The 15,655-nt window shown below is 39.0% G+C and overlaps 1 protein-coding gene across 1 annotated transcript; it reads right to left on the bottom strand.

The window, feature by feature from the left end:
- Positions 1-7,164: 7,164 nt before the first annotated feature.
- LOC135746469 (uncharacterized) lies at positions 7,165-10,569 on the bottom strand. The gene is made up of 6 exons (XM_065265125.2): positions 10,349-10,569; positions 9,047-10,128; positions 8,493-8,562; positions 8,191-8,371; positions 7,366-7,532; positions 7,165-7,262 (listed from the first exon to the last, which is right to left on the bottom strand). The coding sequence occupies exons 1-5, from the start codon at positions 10,554-10,556 to the stop codon at positions 7,370-7,372; spliced, it is 1,704 nt and encodes a 567-aa protein (XP_065121197.1). The 5' UTR covers positions 10,557-10,569; the 3' UTR covers positions 7,165-7,262; positions 7,366-7,369.
- Positions 10,570-15,655: the final 5,086 nt, after the last annotated feature.

Raw genomic sequence — 15,655 nt, 5'->3', positions numbered from 1 at the left:
GGGACTGCAGATGGAAAATAGATTTTGCTAACACTGGACCAAAACATCTTTTCGTAAGATATTAATGTATTTTTTACAATGTCCCTGACAAATTAAATAAATTAATTAATCATGTTAATCAAAGTGACCATTAAAGAAACTGATTATTTTCAGACATTACACAAGGAAGAGGATTGACTTACTATCAATACTATGCTCTAAGCAGTTATGCCTTAGTAATACTATTTGATGGCTGTTACTGAGGAGGCGCAGTGGCATCCGATGGTTGTGTGGCCAAAAAAAAGACACCAAAAACAAGCAAAATGTTAAAGCTTGATGTTAGAATATTTGGGAAGGCTATTGTTCTGTGACTTCTACTATTAAGCTAACCGCTTACTTGCGTTATCATCCACACCATCATCATCCTCTTCTTCAAGATCTAGTTAGTCGGGGAGCCAAATCTCAAAAATGGGTTGAACCTGACATGGTCTGCCATACTTTTTATTTGTGTTTTTCTGTTAACTTTGACCCCAAGAACCAATAAATGGAGGTTCTGCTCTGCCGGTAACATCACAAAAAAATTGTGGCCATTTTAGTGTATGCACCCTTTATTTTTTACCGAAAATTGTGGAAATGTATTTTTTCCTCCAATCGTTAGTCGGTTGGGTAAGTTGTCAATAAATGCATTTCAGATACACAGAACACATGTGCTGAAAACATCCACTGAAAAAATAACTCTTAAAACACATTTCTACATGATTTTGCATCAATTTAATGCAAAAAAGTAGGCGTTTTCTCACTTTTTTCCAATATTTTCATCTTTACTTCAATGGCAATCAACTATTTCCCCAAGTTATGACATCAGTCAATATGCCATTCTTTTCACCAAACAGTATACTCATTCCACAGAAAAATAAAATAAAATCCAACCAAAATCAATGGATCTGTGATGATTTCACTACTTGTTGGCGATCAACAACTCAGAACCTTAATAGAATTTTTGGCTACTCTCAAAATTCTAAAATACATACTGGATAAGATGGTTGTTAATGTCCACATTATTAAACGTCATGGCCTAGGGATCTTTTTAATTTCAACATAATCCTGTTCTCCAATTGGAAATGTGTCACACAGTAAATATAATACAGCAAAATGACTTTTATTAATTTATTGCCTCAGATGACAACTATTACAACTTGAACGGAACAAAATAATTTAACATATCTTTATTAACTAGGTGCAGGTCCCTGTGAATAATCAGAAGGGTGGCACACTGCAGATCTGGGGTCAGACCTTCACCTTCACCACCCGAGGAGACGGCAAACAAAGGAGGTTATACAGCAGCGTGATAAAAGATGCACCCCCCTCTCTCTTTCTAACACACACACGAGCGCAGCCTACTTCCGTGTCCCTGTCTTCAAACGCAAGTTCAATCCTTGAACATCTGTTGGGGTCCCCGAAGCAGAGACATGCAATACCACACTTCACATTGCCTCTTGCACGGGAGCATCCTCGGGCACACATGCTTTTCTTGCAGCGGCAGTATTTGCTGTGTTTGAGTTCAGAAGGTTTTGCCTCTTTCAGCATTATGGTTGCCACCAATTTGCCATTGACAAGTTGTATCCCTAAATCAGTGGCAGATGGGTAGGTTGGCTGAACCATGTGTGCCCACTTACACACAGCCAACTGATGCAGGGGCTCGGCGAACGTGTAATAGGAAGGCATCTTCAGTTGGTGGAAGACAATGCATGTCTCTTTTGATGCTCACAAAGAGATGGGCTCGCAGTGCATCTAGAGTACCACCAAAGTCACTCCTGTCATAGAGTGACACCATATATCACAGTGCTGCTGTTATAACCTCTTCCAGAACATCCAGGCTTTCCTCAGGATCACTGTACCTACACAGCGGCAAAAGGTCTGTCAAGTGTTTAATAGCAGTAGTAGGTCCGACTTTTTCCTCTTCTGTACAGAAAGCTCAGTGTGTCACATCTGGTAAGTATGTGGGTGCTGAGGAGAAGGGATGTAAGATCTTAGGCAGCAACATCATACTTCCCTGTCTGAGCTTCTGTGATGGCATGAACAGAGGTGGAAGATATGCATCTTCTTCACCCACATCTCCTGCAGCCCATCCATGTGTGTGATGTAGTACATGCACATCATGAACACATCTGTGTCAGTTCCAACCACTACAGCCCGTTTGTGCTGCAGAATTGACTGAGTATGCAATGTGAACAAACATGCTGGGAACTGCCTCCTCATGTTTCTCACAGAAAAGTTCTGGAAGCTCAACCTGACAATGTCAAGTGTGACAAGAGGACAGTGCGACCAGGATCACAAAAGATTCCACCAAGAATAAGTGTGCATCCTGCAGGAAGTGACTTGTTCTGAGCTGCCCAAGCTCCCCCATGTAGTTGAACAGATTAGCTTTATTCTGTGAATGAAGCCTTTCCATTCATGTATAGGGTGAGTATCATGTGGCTTGTTCTCCTTTATTTTGCTGGGACAGGTCTTCATCCTATTCTCTCGTTCCTCATCTTTCAGACTTTCAGCAGGGGAGACATCATATAGATCACCAACAAAGTGTATGCAGTCACACTTGTCTGGGAGGATTCCAATGAGCTTTCTCAGGTAGTTTCCTTGCAGTTCATAGAAGGTGCTGCTCCCAAGATGTTGGTAACGTTGAATGAATGCCATGGCATCTACTACCATTACAACAGGCTTGTCAGATTGCGGTAGCTTGTCCACTTCCCCCCATGAGCTGCCAAGGGCCGTCTTGATTGCGGCCACGTAGTCTGGCTTGTTTCCTTTATGCATTGTGTAACTTTGGACAAGGGATGGATTTGGCTCAAACAGGGAGGCTGGGCAACTTTTTTTCTGCCGAAACCGAAAATTTAGGATGCACTTGAAGCCGAAAATGTCTTATTTTAAAAACTTATTGCTTAATTTTTAATGGATCTGGAATGAAAAATCATAAACCAGTAGAATAATCATCAAACTTTTATTAACACTTATAGTTACATAACAAAACCTAAAATATGTTTTTAACAATAAATAAATAATATTATTCTTCAAGTTTTCTTCCATTAAATAAAATAGCTTAACATTTGTGGGGGAAAAACAATCCACAATTATCTGAATAACTGCACACAAAAATCACAGAATGGCAGTGGGCCTCTATTCTGTTGCTGTATGTAAACAATTATTTACTTGCATTTTAAATTTCTGTGCAAAACAATGCAAAACGACAGTGCAAAAACAGCAATAAAACATATTCCAATTCAAACTGTAAACAACATTTAAGCCTATGTAGCCTTAGGAAACACAGTTGTGCAGTGCTACACAAATTTTAATGTAACTATATTAACAGAAAATTTGACTGCTTTTTATTTAAGGAAACGTGTCGGGTTTCTCTTTTAGAACAAAAGTTGCTCAGCTTTTTGACAAGAAAGACGGTTCCTCTTCTCATTAGAACATGAGATGCTGCACTGAATAGTCTCTCACTGTCTGTGCTGGTGCTTGAGGAAGATAAATACCTGCGTGCAATCTGTGCAAGCAATGGAAAGAGGTCTTTGTTTGCACGCCAGTAGTCCAGAGGATTGTTGCTTCTGGCAATGGGTTGTTCAGCTAGATACATCTCTATTTGTTGTGCGGCTAGGCTTGTTTCAACAACGCTACGAATTGGGGTGCTTTCCTGTAAAATTTCGTCAAACATCTCATAAAGTGAGAGAGTGTACGCCTCCTCACTTGTACGTGACCGTTTCTCGGGCTCCCCGTCGAGTCTCTTCCATCACCAAATGTTTCAATCTCCGTCAGCTCTTTTTGTGTCATTTCACGCACTCGCTGCTTTTTCTCTTTGTCGAAATAATGTTCTTTAAAGCGGAGGTCTAGTATAGTTGCAATACAGTATAGAGGGTTGGACTCGGTGTCTCGAAAGCGCTTGTTAACAGCCTCCAAAAGAGTCTTTTTAGCTGTTTTTACACCGTGATCTGTTTCGACCTCTTTTCCTAGCAGACGTTTCAGTGCTGCTAACCATTGAGGTAATCCCCACAACTGCTGAGGCTTTAGCCGGGCTTATTTCCTTGGTCATCTGTTTGAATGGGGCGAGAATAGACCCTATGTTTTCCATTAGCATCTACTGGTGTGCACTCAAAGTAGCGGGAAGATCGTAATCTGTCATATAGGCAGCTATGACCCGCTTCTGCTCAAGTAGACTTTGCAACATGTAGTGCGTACTATTCCAGTGAGTAACTACATCTTGCTGGAGATGTTTGGGTGGCATCCCAAACTGTATTTGCAAATCTTGCAGTCTTGCAGTCGGGAATAAGCAAGCGGAGAATGTTTAAAGTGTCCCACAATCTTTCTCCCGATTGCTGTTATTTCAGAAATGCTGCGCTGACTCAGCAATCCTTCATTCAAAGCCAACTGAAGCGCATGGATTAAAGTGAAAAAAATCTTCTGACTGAAATTTTTTCAGGCCATATTCCTTCAACCGACTCTTTAATTAGATAGGTTAGACCAATAGAGTTTTAAGGGGAGATGTTTTAAACAGCTTTAATATAGGCAGTTTGTATATTTTAAAAGCTATTTTTAACCTATGAAAAACTTATATTTACCTTGACAAATAATGAACCATCTACATAACTTTTTAGTGCATGTTTTATTTCTCTTTTAAGACCAAACAGTATTTTTGTGAGACTCTTAACTCTTTCACCGCCAGCGTTTTTAAAAAAAGTTGCCAGCCAGCGCCAGCGTTTTTCATGATTTTCACCAAAGTTTAATGCCTTCCAGAAAATGTTCTTCTTTAAATATATAAACATACAATATACCAAATGAAAGCGCAGACCCTCTGCTTTCAAACAAAAAAAACCGTTTCATCCTACCTTTAGTGGTTCTTTTGCAATCAGCTTTTGAATATGGGTAGGTTTTTGCAAAAACACCATATTTTGAGCAAAAAGCAGAAATAATTCCATTTTTATGACGGACTTTTCATAGACATCCATTCAGAGCGATCTTTAAAACAGACACGGACATGCAGCAGCTTGGCATAGGGAAATACTTCCGGTTTTAAAAAGTTGCGGAAGGGCGCCACCTGGTGGATAATAGCGGTATTGCGGAAAGACGGAATATCTCGTCATTGGCGGGGAAGCGTTTTCTCTTAATTGACGAGAAATCTCGTCAATGGCGGGGAAAGAGTTAATTAACAGGAAAAAAGAGCAAAAACTAGCAGCACCGCTATTAAATATCAAAAAGTGCCAAATAAGCACATTGTAAAAAAGTCTCTTTTGTGATTTTTGGCTGTGAAACCATAATTCTGAAGCTTGGCTACACCTGAGACCCATTTCAGTGCTTGACTAGCTGCATGAGAAGGAGTGGCTCCAGGAGAGATGGAGGAGGTGGAGGCTGTAGCAACAGTTTTGCCTTCAACTACATAACTAAACAATGCATGTTTTTATTTCTCTTACGAGACCAAACAATCTTTTTTGTCAACTCTTAATAATTAACAAAAAAAGGAAAAAAGCTAGCAGCACCACTATTAAATACAAAAAAAGTGCCAAACAAGAACATGTGCAAAAGTCTCTTTGTGCTTTTCACTTTTTCTGCCTTTTGGCTGTGAAACCATATTCCTGAAGCTTGGCTACACCTGAGACCCATTTCAGTTCTTCTCCAGGAGAGATGCAGGGGGTGGAGTCGTAGACTCGCTGCAATTGATGGAAATCTGTCATAGCGACGGAGAACTTTAATCCATGTAAAGCGTGTGTGCCATGCATGGTATGCTGTTCAGTCCACTGTCCTCCATAGCCTTTAACATGTTCTGTGCATTATCTCGGACAATCACAAGCACACACTGTAAAAAAATTTTCTGTAAAATAACAGTAAAGAGCTGGCAGCAGAGACGCCAGCAGTATACCGTTATTTTTACGGTATTCATATGTAAAATGACTTTACGGTAGTAGTCTGTAAACCAGAAAAACTGTACTTTTCTGTATTTCTATAATTTACAGTAAAGAGCTGGCAGCAGAGACGCCAGCAGTATACCGTTATTTTTACGGTATTCATGTGTAAAATTACTTTACGGTAGTAGTCTGTAAACAGAAATACAGTATATTTCTGTTGTCACACTGTGTAATTATTTCAGGGTCGAATACAGTAAAAAAATAAATGCAGCATATTTCTGTGATTTATTTGAAAACTAAAATAATATTGTTTAGGTTGTTACTTTAACTTATTACAGTTTACAGGCACATCTACTGTGCCTGTCAACAGTAAACTGTGAGAAGTTAAAGTAACAACCTAAGCAATATTATTGTAATTTCCAAATAATCACAGAAATATGCTGCATTTTTTTTTTACTGTATTAGAAATAACATAAATTTAGCACTTTCCTAAAATATCAGTCTTCATTGATATTTAAAATATCGGTCTCCCAATAAACTTCATTATTCCCAGGGCTAAAGACAATTGCTTAAGATATGCATTATTGTGAATATTATGCAAAATAAGCAATAAACACTTTAAAATACCTTTATTTTAAACAACAATATCAATGTACACATGAATACAACAAATGAAAAAAAGACCCTGTTGGATGATGATGAGCAAACAGCAAACAGAGTGTCCGCTTTATACTATTGCAATGAACATGCATGTTAAATTGCTTGTCAGATACTGACCCTAATCTTTAAATAAATAAATAAATAAATAAATAAAGACCAAATGTAAAGGGCCAAATGTAAAGGGCATGACCTATAGTTTGAACACTTACCAAATTCTTGTCATAAGTACAGTAATTTAAGCTTTACCTTGAATAACACAATAGGTCTAAGAAAAGGACCAAGGCAACAAATACACATCATCAGCAATATTTGGAAAACTACCCTATTAAGGCTATTTAAGGAACATTAAGACCTTTTTGATAACATGAGTAAGAAAATTCAGAATGCAAGCATCTTTGGCACATATTGGGGAAAAAAAGCCCACAGGCTCGTGTTTTTCCTCTCAACATATTCCTGTGAGTTATTAAAATTTCCTCAACTTAAGTCAACTTAAAATATTTATATATGTAATCTGCAATATATTCTCTGCTGTCTGTAAAATATACTTTCATAATAACCTTTGAACATATGCAGAATTGGCAACATTTTGAAAACATACTAATGAACATTTTGAAACGATTGTAGAACGTTTTGGCAGGATGTATCAATTAAAACATTTAGGGATGAAACTGTTAGGTCTAAAGACCATCACTTTGGTATAGCTGCTGTTCCATTATTCCAGTGCTGCCACTGTCAAACAAAAACAAACAATCATAATCATAATAATAAATAAACTATACAATCAGGAATCCACAGTATACACTCCAAGCTAATGCTTATAAAGAGAGCTCACCGATCTATATGAAGTTCCATTCAAAATCAAGTAGATTCTTAAGCAGCATGGCGACATGAGTATTGACCGCAGAAGACTTCTTCTGGACAATCACACCTTTCTTCTTGGAGACCACCTTGCCCCTTTTCGCCTTTGTCCCTCTTTCTGGATTAATACCAATGAAGCGCCTGAAATCAAAAGATCAGAGGTCAAAGATCAGAGTGGGGTTGCAACAACATGCGTTTTTTTATACATGCAATTAAATGCAATGAATTGTTTTTTTTTAGAGAGGATTGAATGAAATCAAATGTGTGTGTGTGCAGGTGTGTGTGTGTGTATAGGTGTGTGTAGGTATGTGTGTGTGTGTGGACAGGTGTGTGTAGATGTAGATGTGCTTGTGTGTGTGTGTGTGTAGGTGCTGTAGATGTGTGTGAAGGTGTGTGTGGGTATGTATGTGCATATGTGTGCGCGTGTGTAGGTGTGTGTGTATATACATGTGTGTGTGTGTGTGTGTGTGTGTGCGTGTGTGTAGGTGTGGGTGTGTGCAGGTGTGCGTGCATGCGTGTGTGTAGGTGTGTTTGTGTGTGTGTGTGTGTGCGTGCGTGCGTGCGTAGATGTGTGTTTGTGTGTGGGTAGGTGTTTGTGTGTGTGGGGGGGGGTAGGTGTGTGTGCATGTGTAGGTGTGTGTGAATATGTGTGTGTGTAGGTTTGTGCGTGCGTGTGTATGTGTGTGTGTGTGTGTGTATGCATGCATGCGTGCATGTAGATGTGTGTGTGTAAGGCTTGAAATCTACAGTACTAATATATATAGCCATATAATGATGACAGGGAATGAAGGGGGTTTACCTCTGAATGAATTCCAAAGTGCATGCTTCCTCATCCTGATACTGAAGGTTCAATATGTAATAGATTGCAAATATAGCAGCAAGTCCTGTTAAAAATGTTGGTGTGATGCCCTCAGAGATAACACGGCCCTCTAAGCTGATCATCCATCCCTTTATTGTTACTTGTCCTGTTGCACCTGAAACTTCAAGTCATAGCAACATGGGAATACTTGTTACCTTGTGTAAACATTTGTAAACTCAAGATGAATGGCCGATATGATATACAATGTGTCTATCAATGAATCTAAATTAAATGTATATTACCAGGCAGTATCAGGCGAGGACTTGCAGGAAGACGCAGAGTTGCTTCAATGTCAGCTGCAGTGGCAGACACCTAAAGGGAACAAATACATTATCCTTACCATAATAAGATTTTTAGGAAGAAAATTTATAAAAAGGACAATTAGTAAACACTAGGTGAGAGTAACCTAGAGGCAAATAAGGTAGGCTTCTGAAGTACCTACAATCAAACTGCTAAATAGATTTGGCATTCAAAATTTAAAGGGTAACAAATTTATGTCTTGGGGAGTTCTACTGCAAATGTCTAAAAAGTAGTATGAACCCTTTTGTGGCTCTAGAGGAAACTGCACAAAATCGGATAAATTGTTTAAGTAAAACACTTTTTAAAGTAATTCAGCAACTATGTGACAACATGGAGGTAATTTATCAGCTTACATGCAGCTTCTTCACAAAATAATTTACACTTCGGTTTTCACATATGCAATAGTACTCCCCCAAATTAGTACATTAGGTGTCTGGAGACTGAAGACAGATGGAGTTCTTTAAAACACAGGGTTATAAGAAAAAGTAAAACTTACATCTGTAAAAAGTATCAACCCGGTTATGTCCTCTCCAAAGTGTGCCATGAGCAGCTGAACAACACAAAGTGCCATCTCATTATCTACACCATTAGAAAGGATATCCTTGACATCCTTGTTGGTAGGTTTTCCCCTGAGGTATTCTGTGATGGGTCTTCCACATTCCTCCATACTGAGTTCTAAGCTACGAAGCACATTAATGTCTGTGAGCAACTCAAAATGCGCGTATATATACCTTGGCATGAAAAGAAAATGCCATTTGCTTTTCAAATCTTCAATGTCAGGTGGTGGAAGTGAATTTATATGGCGACGTTGTAGAGAGAATGTGAGCTCCGTTAGATTTTTAACTTCTGCTCTTTCTGCTCCACCTGCACCCTCCTGTCTGTAAATCTCCTCCAGTCTCTGGCGGTGCTGCTCCACAGTGTCATCAGTTTCTTCTGGAGGTAGCTCTGGCTGAAATCGTGTACATCTATAAGTGTCAGTTGGACCCCTTTTGCGTGTAGAGGATCGATGGTATGAGAAGCTTCCATCACGGTTCACATTCTCAATGCGGTTTTTTAATTGAATCAAAAGTGATGTATAACCTCCACACAGAAGTGACCCATCTGGTGCAATATCAGCAAAACTCTTTGGGTACTGCCTGATGATATTTCGAACCACAGTTAGGCATTGTGCGCGAGTGGGGTTAGCTTCATACCTTCTCATTTCATCCGCGAGTACTCGTACCATCTGGCGTCGCTCCACGGGTTTAGGTCTCTTTTCATTTGCAATTGCAGAACGAATTTCCTGTGGCATTTGTTCCCAAGGGACCTGGAATGTTTCTGGCCATGTTTTCAGTACCTGAGATGTGGAAGGTCTATTGCTTGGCTCGCTGTTTCTTGCCTGGCTTGAACATGACGAAATGGCCGATATGTGCGATGAGCTAGCCTGGCTTGAACATGGCAAAATCGACCATATGTGCGATGAACTAGAATTAGGCGGAGTGCATAATGTTGGTGATGAAGAACCAGACACCGACCAATCACTACTCAGTGTTGACGAAGTTGGAATAACTTGTAAATCCAAGGTAACTGTCTCGGTTTCTAAAAAACAAACAAACAAAAATAATAATTAGGCCACATAACTAATAAGCTATATCAGTCACTGCAGACATTTGACAAAAGTCTACTAAACTCTTCTTATATTAGGCATACTTGAAAAGTTTAAAGGTGCATTATGTAGTTTCAGAAAAAGAAGACTCCACAACTGAATAAACAAGAGAATATAACAAGAGAATGCCACACCAAATTATCCATACATTACCTAATTTGAATGCATCCAGGAGTTTTCTGCGCTGGATAACAGGTAACAGATCAGCAATGTCTTCCTGTTGTACATATTTTAAGTCTTCTTTTGACTCACAGCCGGAGCTCTGAAGTTTCGATATTATTTGCAACTGGGTCTCTTCAGACAGATTTGGCAAGGTTTTGCAGATGATCTCTTTGATTTCTTCACTCAGATTCGCCATCATTCTGGACTAAAGGGAAAGAGTGATGAAGAATTATCAGTGATGTGTCATGGACAGTGTACTCAGGCAAGGGATAGTAATCAAGCAGATTCTCCTGATTAATACAACAGTAGCTTCTCTGCATCAGTGTGAGGCTGTAAACACCCATGTCAGGAATACGCAGGGCATGATACTTTTCAGCAATAAAATATACTGCTGAATCCTTATGAACGAGAACCACTTTGATTTTTCCAGTAACAAGACCCTCATCATCCTCACCAATCAAAATGATCATGTTCTTTCTGTATTTTGTCCCCTTCACAGTCACTTCATTGGCTATCAAAGTGTTTGTGGACTCAAAATTGTGATGTGCAACTGCTTCTATGATTAAATCATTGTAGTCATTTGAGAAAAACTGTGTGCCCCTCTCCACTGAAACATCTGGAGGGAAGAAAGTACCCGCACTCAGAAAGGCCTGCAGAAGCTGATGTCTCTCTGCAAGAGTAGAACATGGATTCTTAAAGTTGCGCAATTTTCTCAAACACTGTTTAAAATATGTGTGTTTGCTCTCAAATCTTAAAGTCCATAGGCGAATAAGTGGCCCAAAGTGGGTAATGAGCTCAGGATAATGATTGACATAATGATGTTTGGGCTTCAGTGGGTTGTCAGGAAAGGTTTGAATTCGGCAAAGCAAATATTCATCAATCAGCACTCTTAGGTAGGCTATCTGGCCATTTGAAATCGCAGGTGCACAACTGAGGTCCACAACTTCTCTAAGTTGCAAAACCAACTGCCAAACTTGGTTGTCACCTGGATTTTTTACTTTGTCTCCGATCAAAATGGGCAACATTCTCAGCAAACACCAATTCTGCACAGCATGTCCACCAAGTTTTCCACCCTCTGCATTAACCTCACACGGTTTGTCATTAGCATCCCTACCGAGATACTTGAACTGATTTATTTGTCGATTCAACTCAAGATAGCTAAACATTTTATCCACCTTAACAAGATGGTTAATGTACAGTGCCAGATCAGAGGATACAATACCTTCAAAAAGATCGTGGCCAAGACATGGAGGCAACCCTGGCTGACATACATGGAAGTATTTGAGCGTATTAAACGCAGAGTCAAATTTAACACCTCCACTAGATGTAGACTGTCCTTCACTGCTCTGAACATGACCACTGTATGACTGCACTGTGCGTTTTGTGCTCTGGATAAGAGGATCTGCATGAAATGCTTCTCTACTGATATCACAATATCTGCAGAAGTGTGAGCTCCTGCTGAAGTTCTCCACAAAGCCTCCTATGTTATGTGAGCCTAGGTTGTTGCCTGCAATGGCACACAAAGTTCCCTTGTAAACCTTTCCATCAGACAGGGTAACACCATTAAGCTCAAGATCTTTAAGGTCATTGACAAGAGAGCCCATAACTAAGTCTTGACCAAAATACTTAAAATCGTTTTCTTTACAGAGAAGAACAAGTTGCATTTGATCAGTGCTGGATCTGTTGTGTGGCATTAAATCTCCAAGAGTTAGATACACTGCAAGTATCTTATGTTTTTTCTTTCCAGATCCCAGTGGGTTTACCACTTCAAATGCATCCTGATACAGGATCAAGCTCAGTGATGACCTCTCCGTCTGGAAGAGCACATTCTCAGCCATATTTTTGCCATCCCAAACATCCTTAAGAATATCCTTAGAACCAATACTGGCGTGTACTTGCTTATATTGTTCCTGCACTGATTGGCAATGAAATAGAGAATCAATTGTCTGTTTAATAGGAACATACTGGGCAAAACACTCTTTGCCTGCCTCATTCTGACCTAGACAGATCTGAACTGGCTCAACATAGTTGAAGCTGTTCTTGAAAACTGTTTTTCTTTTCTGATTAGTTTTCAGTGGCTGAGTGTTGCAGGTCCTAAAGAGATCCTCAGTTTTCATGACTTCAGTCACATTATTTGTGTCTGCTTCAGAAATCCCAAGTCTAATCAATTTCTCTTTAAGTTTGAAAAGCAAATGTGACTGGCTTATATCATGTATTTCCTGAAAATCTTCTATAATTGTTTGGATGACAGATGATGGAAGCAAACACTTTGCTTGCAATTTCAAATAAAAAAGGGCTAAATTAAGAATTGTGATTCATCTGCAATTTCTGGGTAAATCTCTTGTTCATCACCTGCATTACTGGGAGGATCAATCTGCATATCAGACTGATCTTGTTCACTCTCGTGGAAAACACCAGGATTCACAATGGACGCTGCCAAATTTTCCTCAGCACCATTTTTATGTTTCCGACTCATGTGTGATGTGAATGTGGATAAAACTGTAAAGCTCTGTCTACAGTGTCTGTAAGGACACGCAACTTTTTTTCCCTCTCTAATGTGTGTTTTCAAATGAGAGTAAAATACCGTCAAAGTCTCACATCTTGCACTGCAGATATCAACATGACATGTTAGTTCAACACCAGACAAAGTAGGCCTAACTACGCATTTGTTATGTCTGTAACTGTGACACTTTAAATTTTTTTAAAAAGTCTGACTGCAATCTGGCAAAACACTTAAAGGTTAAATTAGGTGTATTTTTATGAATTCTCATGTGCCTTATGTATGTCACTATTGTGGCACAGTTATGACAACAGATCTGACAGGGGAACATTTTGTTATTGCCCAATGGTACATTTTTTGAGGATTTTTCATCATCAAACATACATTAGTCTTGATTACGACTGCTGGCTGATTTAGTGACACCGTATCAGTCTTCACGCAGAAATGTGTAATCTTAATCGGGTTGCAATGTTAACATTGTGAAAGAAAAGCCACAGATGATGAAAAACAGTTTAACAAAGCCTGTATGCTCTAAAACAGTTGAGAAGTTGGCTGTGTGATACGCAGCAACAGATAAATAAACAAAATGCATAAAAACGTATCAGTCTTCACGCAGAAATGTGTAATCTTAATTAAGTTGCAATGCTAAAATTGTGAAAGAAAAGCCACAGATGATGAAAAACAGTTTAACAAAGCCTTTATGCTCTAAAACAGTTGTGTAGTTTGCTTTGTAAGACGCAGCGACATATAAACAAACAAAATGCATAAAAAAAAGAAACGTAGGCTATCAGTCTTCACGCAGAAATGTGTAATCTTAATCGGGTTGCAATGTTAACATTGTGAAAGAAAAGCCACAGATGATGAAAAACAGTTTAACAAAGCCTGTATGCTCTAAAACAGTTGAGAAGTTGGCTGTGAGACACGCAGCGACAAATGCATAAAAAACGTATCAGTTTTCACGCAAACATGTTTAATCTTAATCAAGTTGCAATGTTAAGATTGTAACTTAGTTGGCTGTGTGAGACACGCAGCGACAGATAAATAAACAAAATGCATTCACAAAGATTCCAGAAAGACAATATTTCCGCACCAATTTGGCTTTTAAACAAAAAAAAATGCAAAGCCTTAACGATTCAACTGTCTTTTAACCAAACTTCAATTAGCTTAAATTTCTTGTTAACTGTCTGTAAAACGCGTTTCATTAAAAGTCGACACACACTAAATAAAACTCACCAAAACCATCTTGGTGTTCAAATATATGGTTTGGCTGAAATAATCACCGGGAAAGATAATTATTCCAGTATCCCCAATGCTATTTTCCTGCTGCCGGTTAGGTTAACATGTGTTGTTCCTCGGATGCAGAAGTTCGGCTACATTACCAATTTTAAACAAAATACCACCCAAAAGTAATATTGTTTTGGCTATTCCATACCGTTAAACGTTAAATGTTAAAATACCTAGCAAGACAAGCTCCTATCAGTTTTATATCAAGCATGCTTGGCAATATGAATAAGATATGAATTAACTTACCGTTTAATTTGTATACAAGACCCAATGAATGCTGCTTCCCGAAGTCCTTCCAGGAGTTAATGGCGAATTATTTCTCTTTTTTTTTTTTTTTAAAGAAAATTTACCAAAAGCAGTTGCCTTAATTTAAAAGACTAACGTTCTGACCATGCTCCAAAATCCCCAGTCAACACGCAGTTTTAAAAAAATACTGTAGTGCTCTGTAATTTAAAACATTAGTGTACTGTTTAGGGCCTCTGTCTTGTTGCTCCAATTTAAGCAGCCCACAATTATTACACTAATTACAGTACTAAACTGTTAAACATAAAAAAACAGTATTTTAGTGTTGAAAATTGGCTGTAAATTTACAGCCATTGTTTACAGTGCATAAGATTTCTCAATGTGCCAAGTGTCAAACATTGAAGACAAAGCATCAGATATCGCAGCTGCGGTGTGTGACCCAACAAACTCCCGTGAGTGAAGCAAAACGTTTGGCAGTTTAATAAAGAGTCAATCTACTGCGCTGTTAAGCTAAGCATGCTAGTCGGGCTAACGTCTGAGCTCCAAACGTCTGTGGTAAAACTTACAGTTTGTCTGTCTGTGGAAACGAGTGCAGCTTGACCGTGAGTGAAACCTGCTTGAGCACGGAGGGGAGGGTGACGACTGATAACAGCTTGACTGTGAGTGAAACGCAAGCCCTTAGCGCACGGATGGAATTGGCCCGGTTGACATCATTTTCGGTTGACGGTCTGGATTTTTTATTTCGGCCCAAAACCGATAATGTCATTTTCGGCCAAAATTTTCGGTGCACCCCTAATTATCAGTAATGAACTAATCACGGTAATCATTCACACACACACAACAGAGATTGCGTTATTCTTTTACACCTGAAAAAAATTCTTCCATCAATTATTATCCGTCATTTCATGTTTTAATGATTATATTTGTTTTCGTTCACATGTTCATTTCGAATCATGAACTTACAAGACGAGCATACGAGTTAATATAATTTTTATTTATTTATTTGTGAACAGATGAACAGAGACCGTGCATGCACTTTACATGTTTAACATCACATGAAGCTGATGAATGAATGATCTCGCATTGACAGGCAGTTGAGGCGATAAAACGCGCATGTGTTAGTTGACTAATCACAGACCAAGCTCAAGGAAGTGACTCGTTGCCTCGCTGCCTCATGAGGAAATGACTTCGGAGGCATGAAAGCAGCTCAGAGAAAGACTTTCGGACACACTTCAAAGGCAGCGTGTTTGAAATAGGGATGCACCGAATCC

This window comes from Paramisgurnus dabryanus, chromosome 9, assembly GCF_030506205.2.
Source record: "Paramisgurnus dabryanus chromosome 9, PD_genome_1.1, whole genome shotgun sequence".
NCBI lineage: Eukaryota > Metazoa > Chordata > Actinopteri > Cypriniformes > Cobitidae > Paramisgurnus > Paramisgurnus dabryanus.
Note: the sequence above shows the minus strand (reverse complement) of the source record. Positions and strands in the feature narration are given on the sequence as shown.

Bases quoted from the DNA above. Each gene is read 5' to 3' on its own strand.
- LOC135746469 (XM_065265125.2), bottom strand. From the start codon at position 10,556: ATGATGGCGAATCTGAGTGAAGAAATCAAAGAGATCATCTGCAAAACC. The intron at 10,129-10,348 runs GTAATGTATGGA...TTTGTTTTTTAG, and splicing joins CCTGGATGCATTCAAATTAG to AAACCGAGACAGTTACCTTG. The intron at 8,563-9,046 runs GTAAGTTTTACT...TGTTCCCTTTAG, and splicing joins GGTTGATACTTTTTACAGAT to GTGTCTGCCACTGCAGCTGA.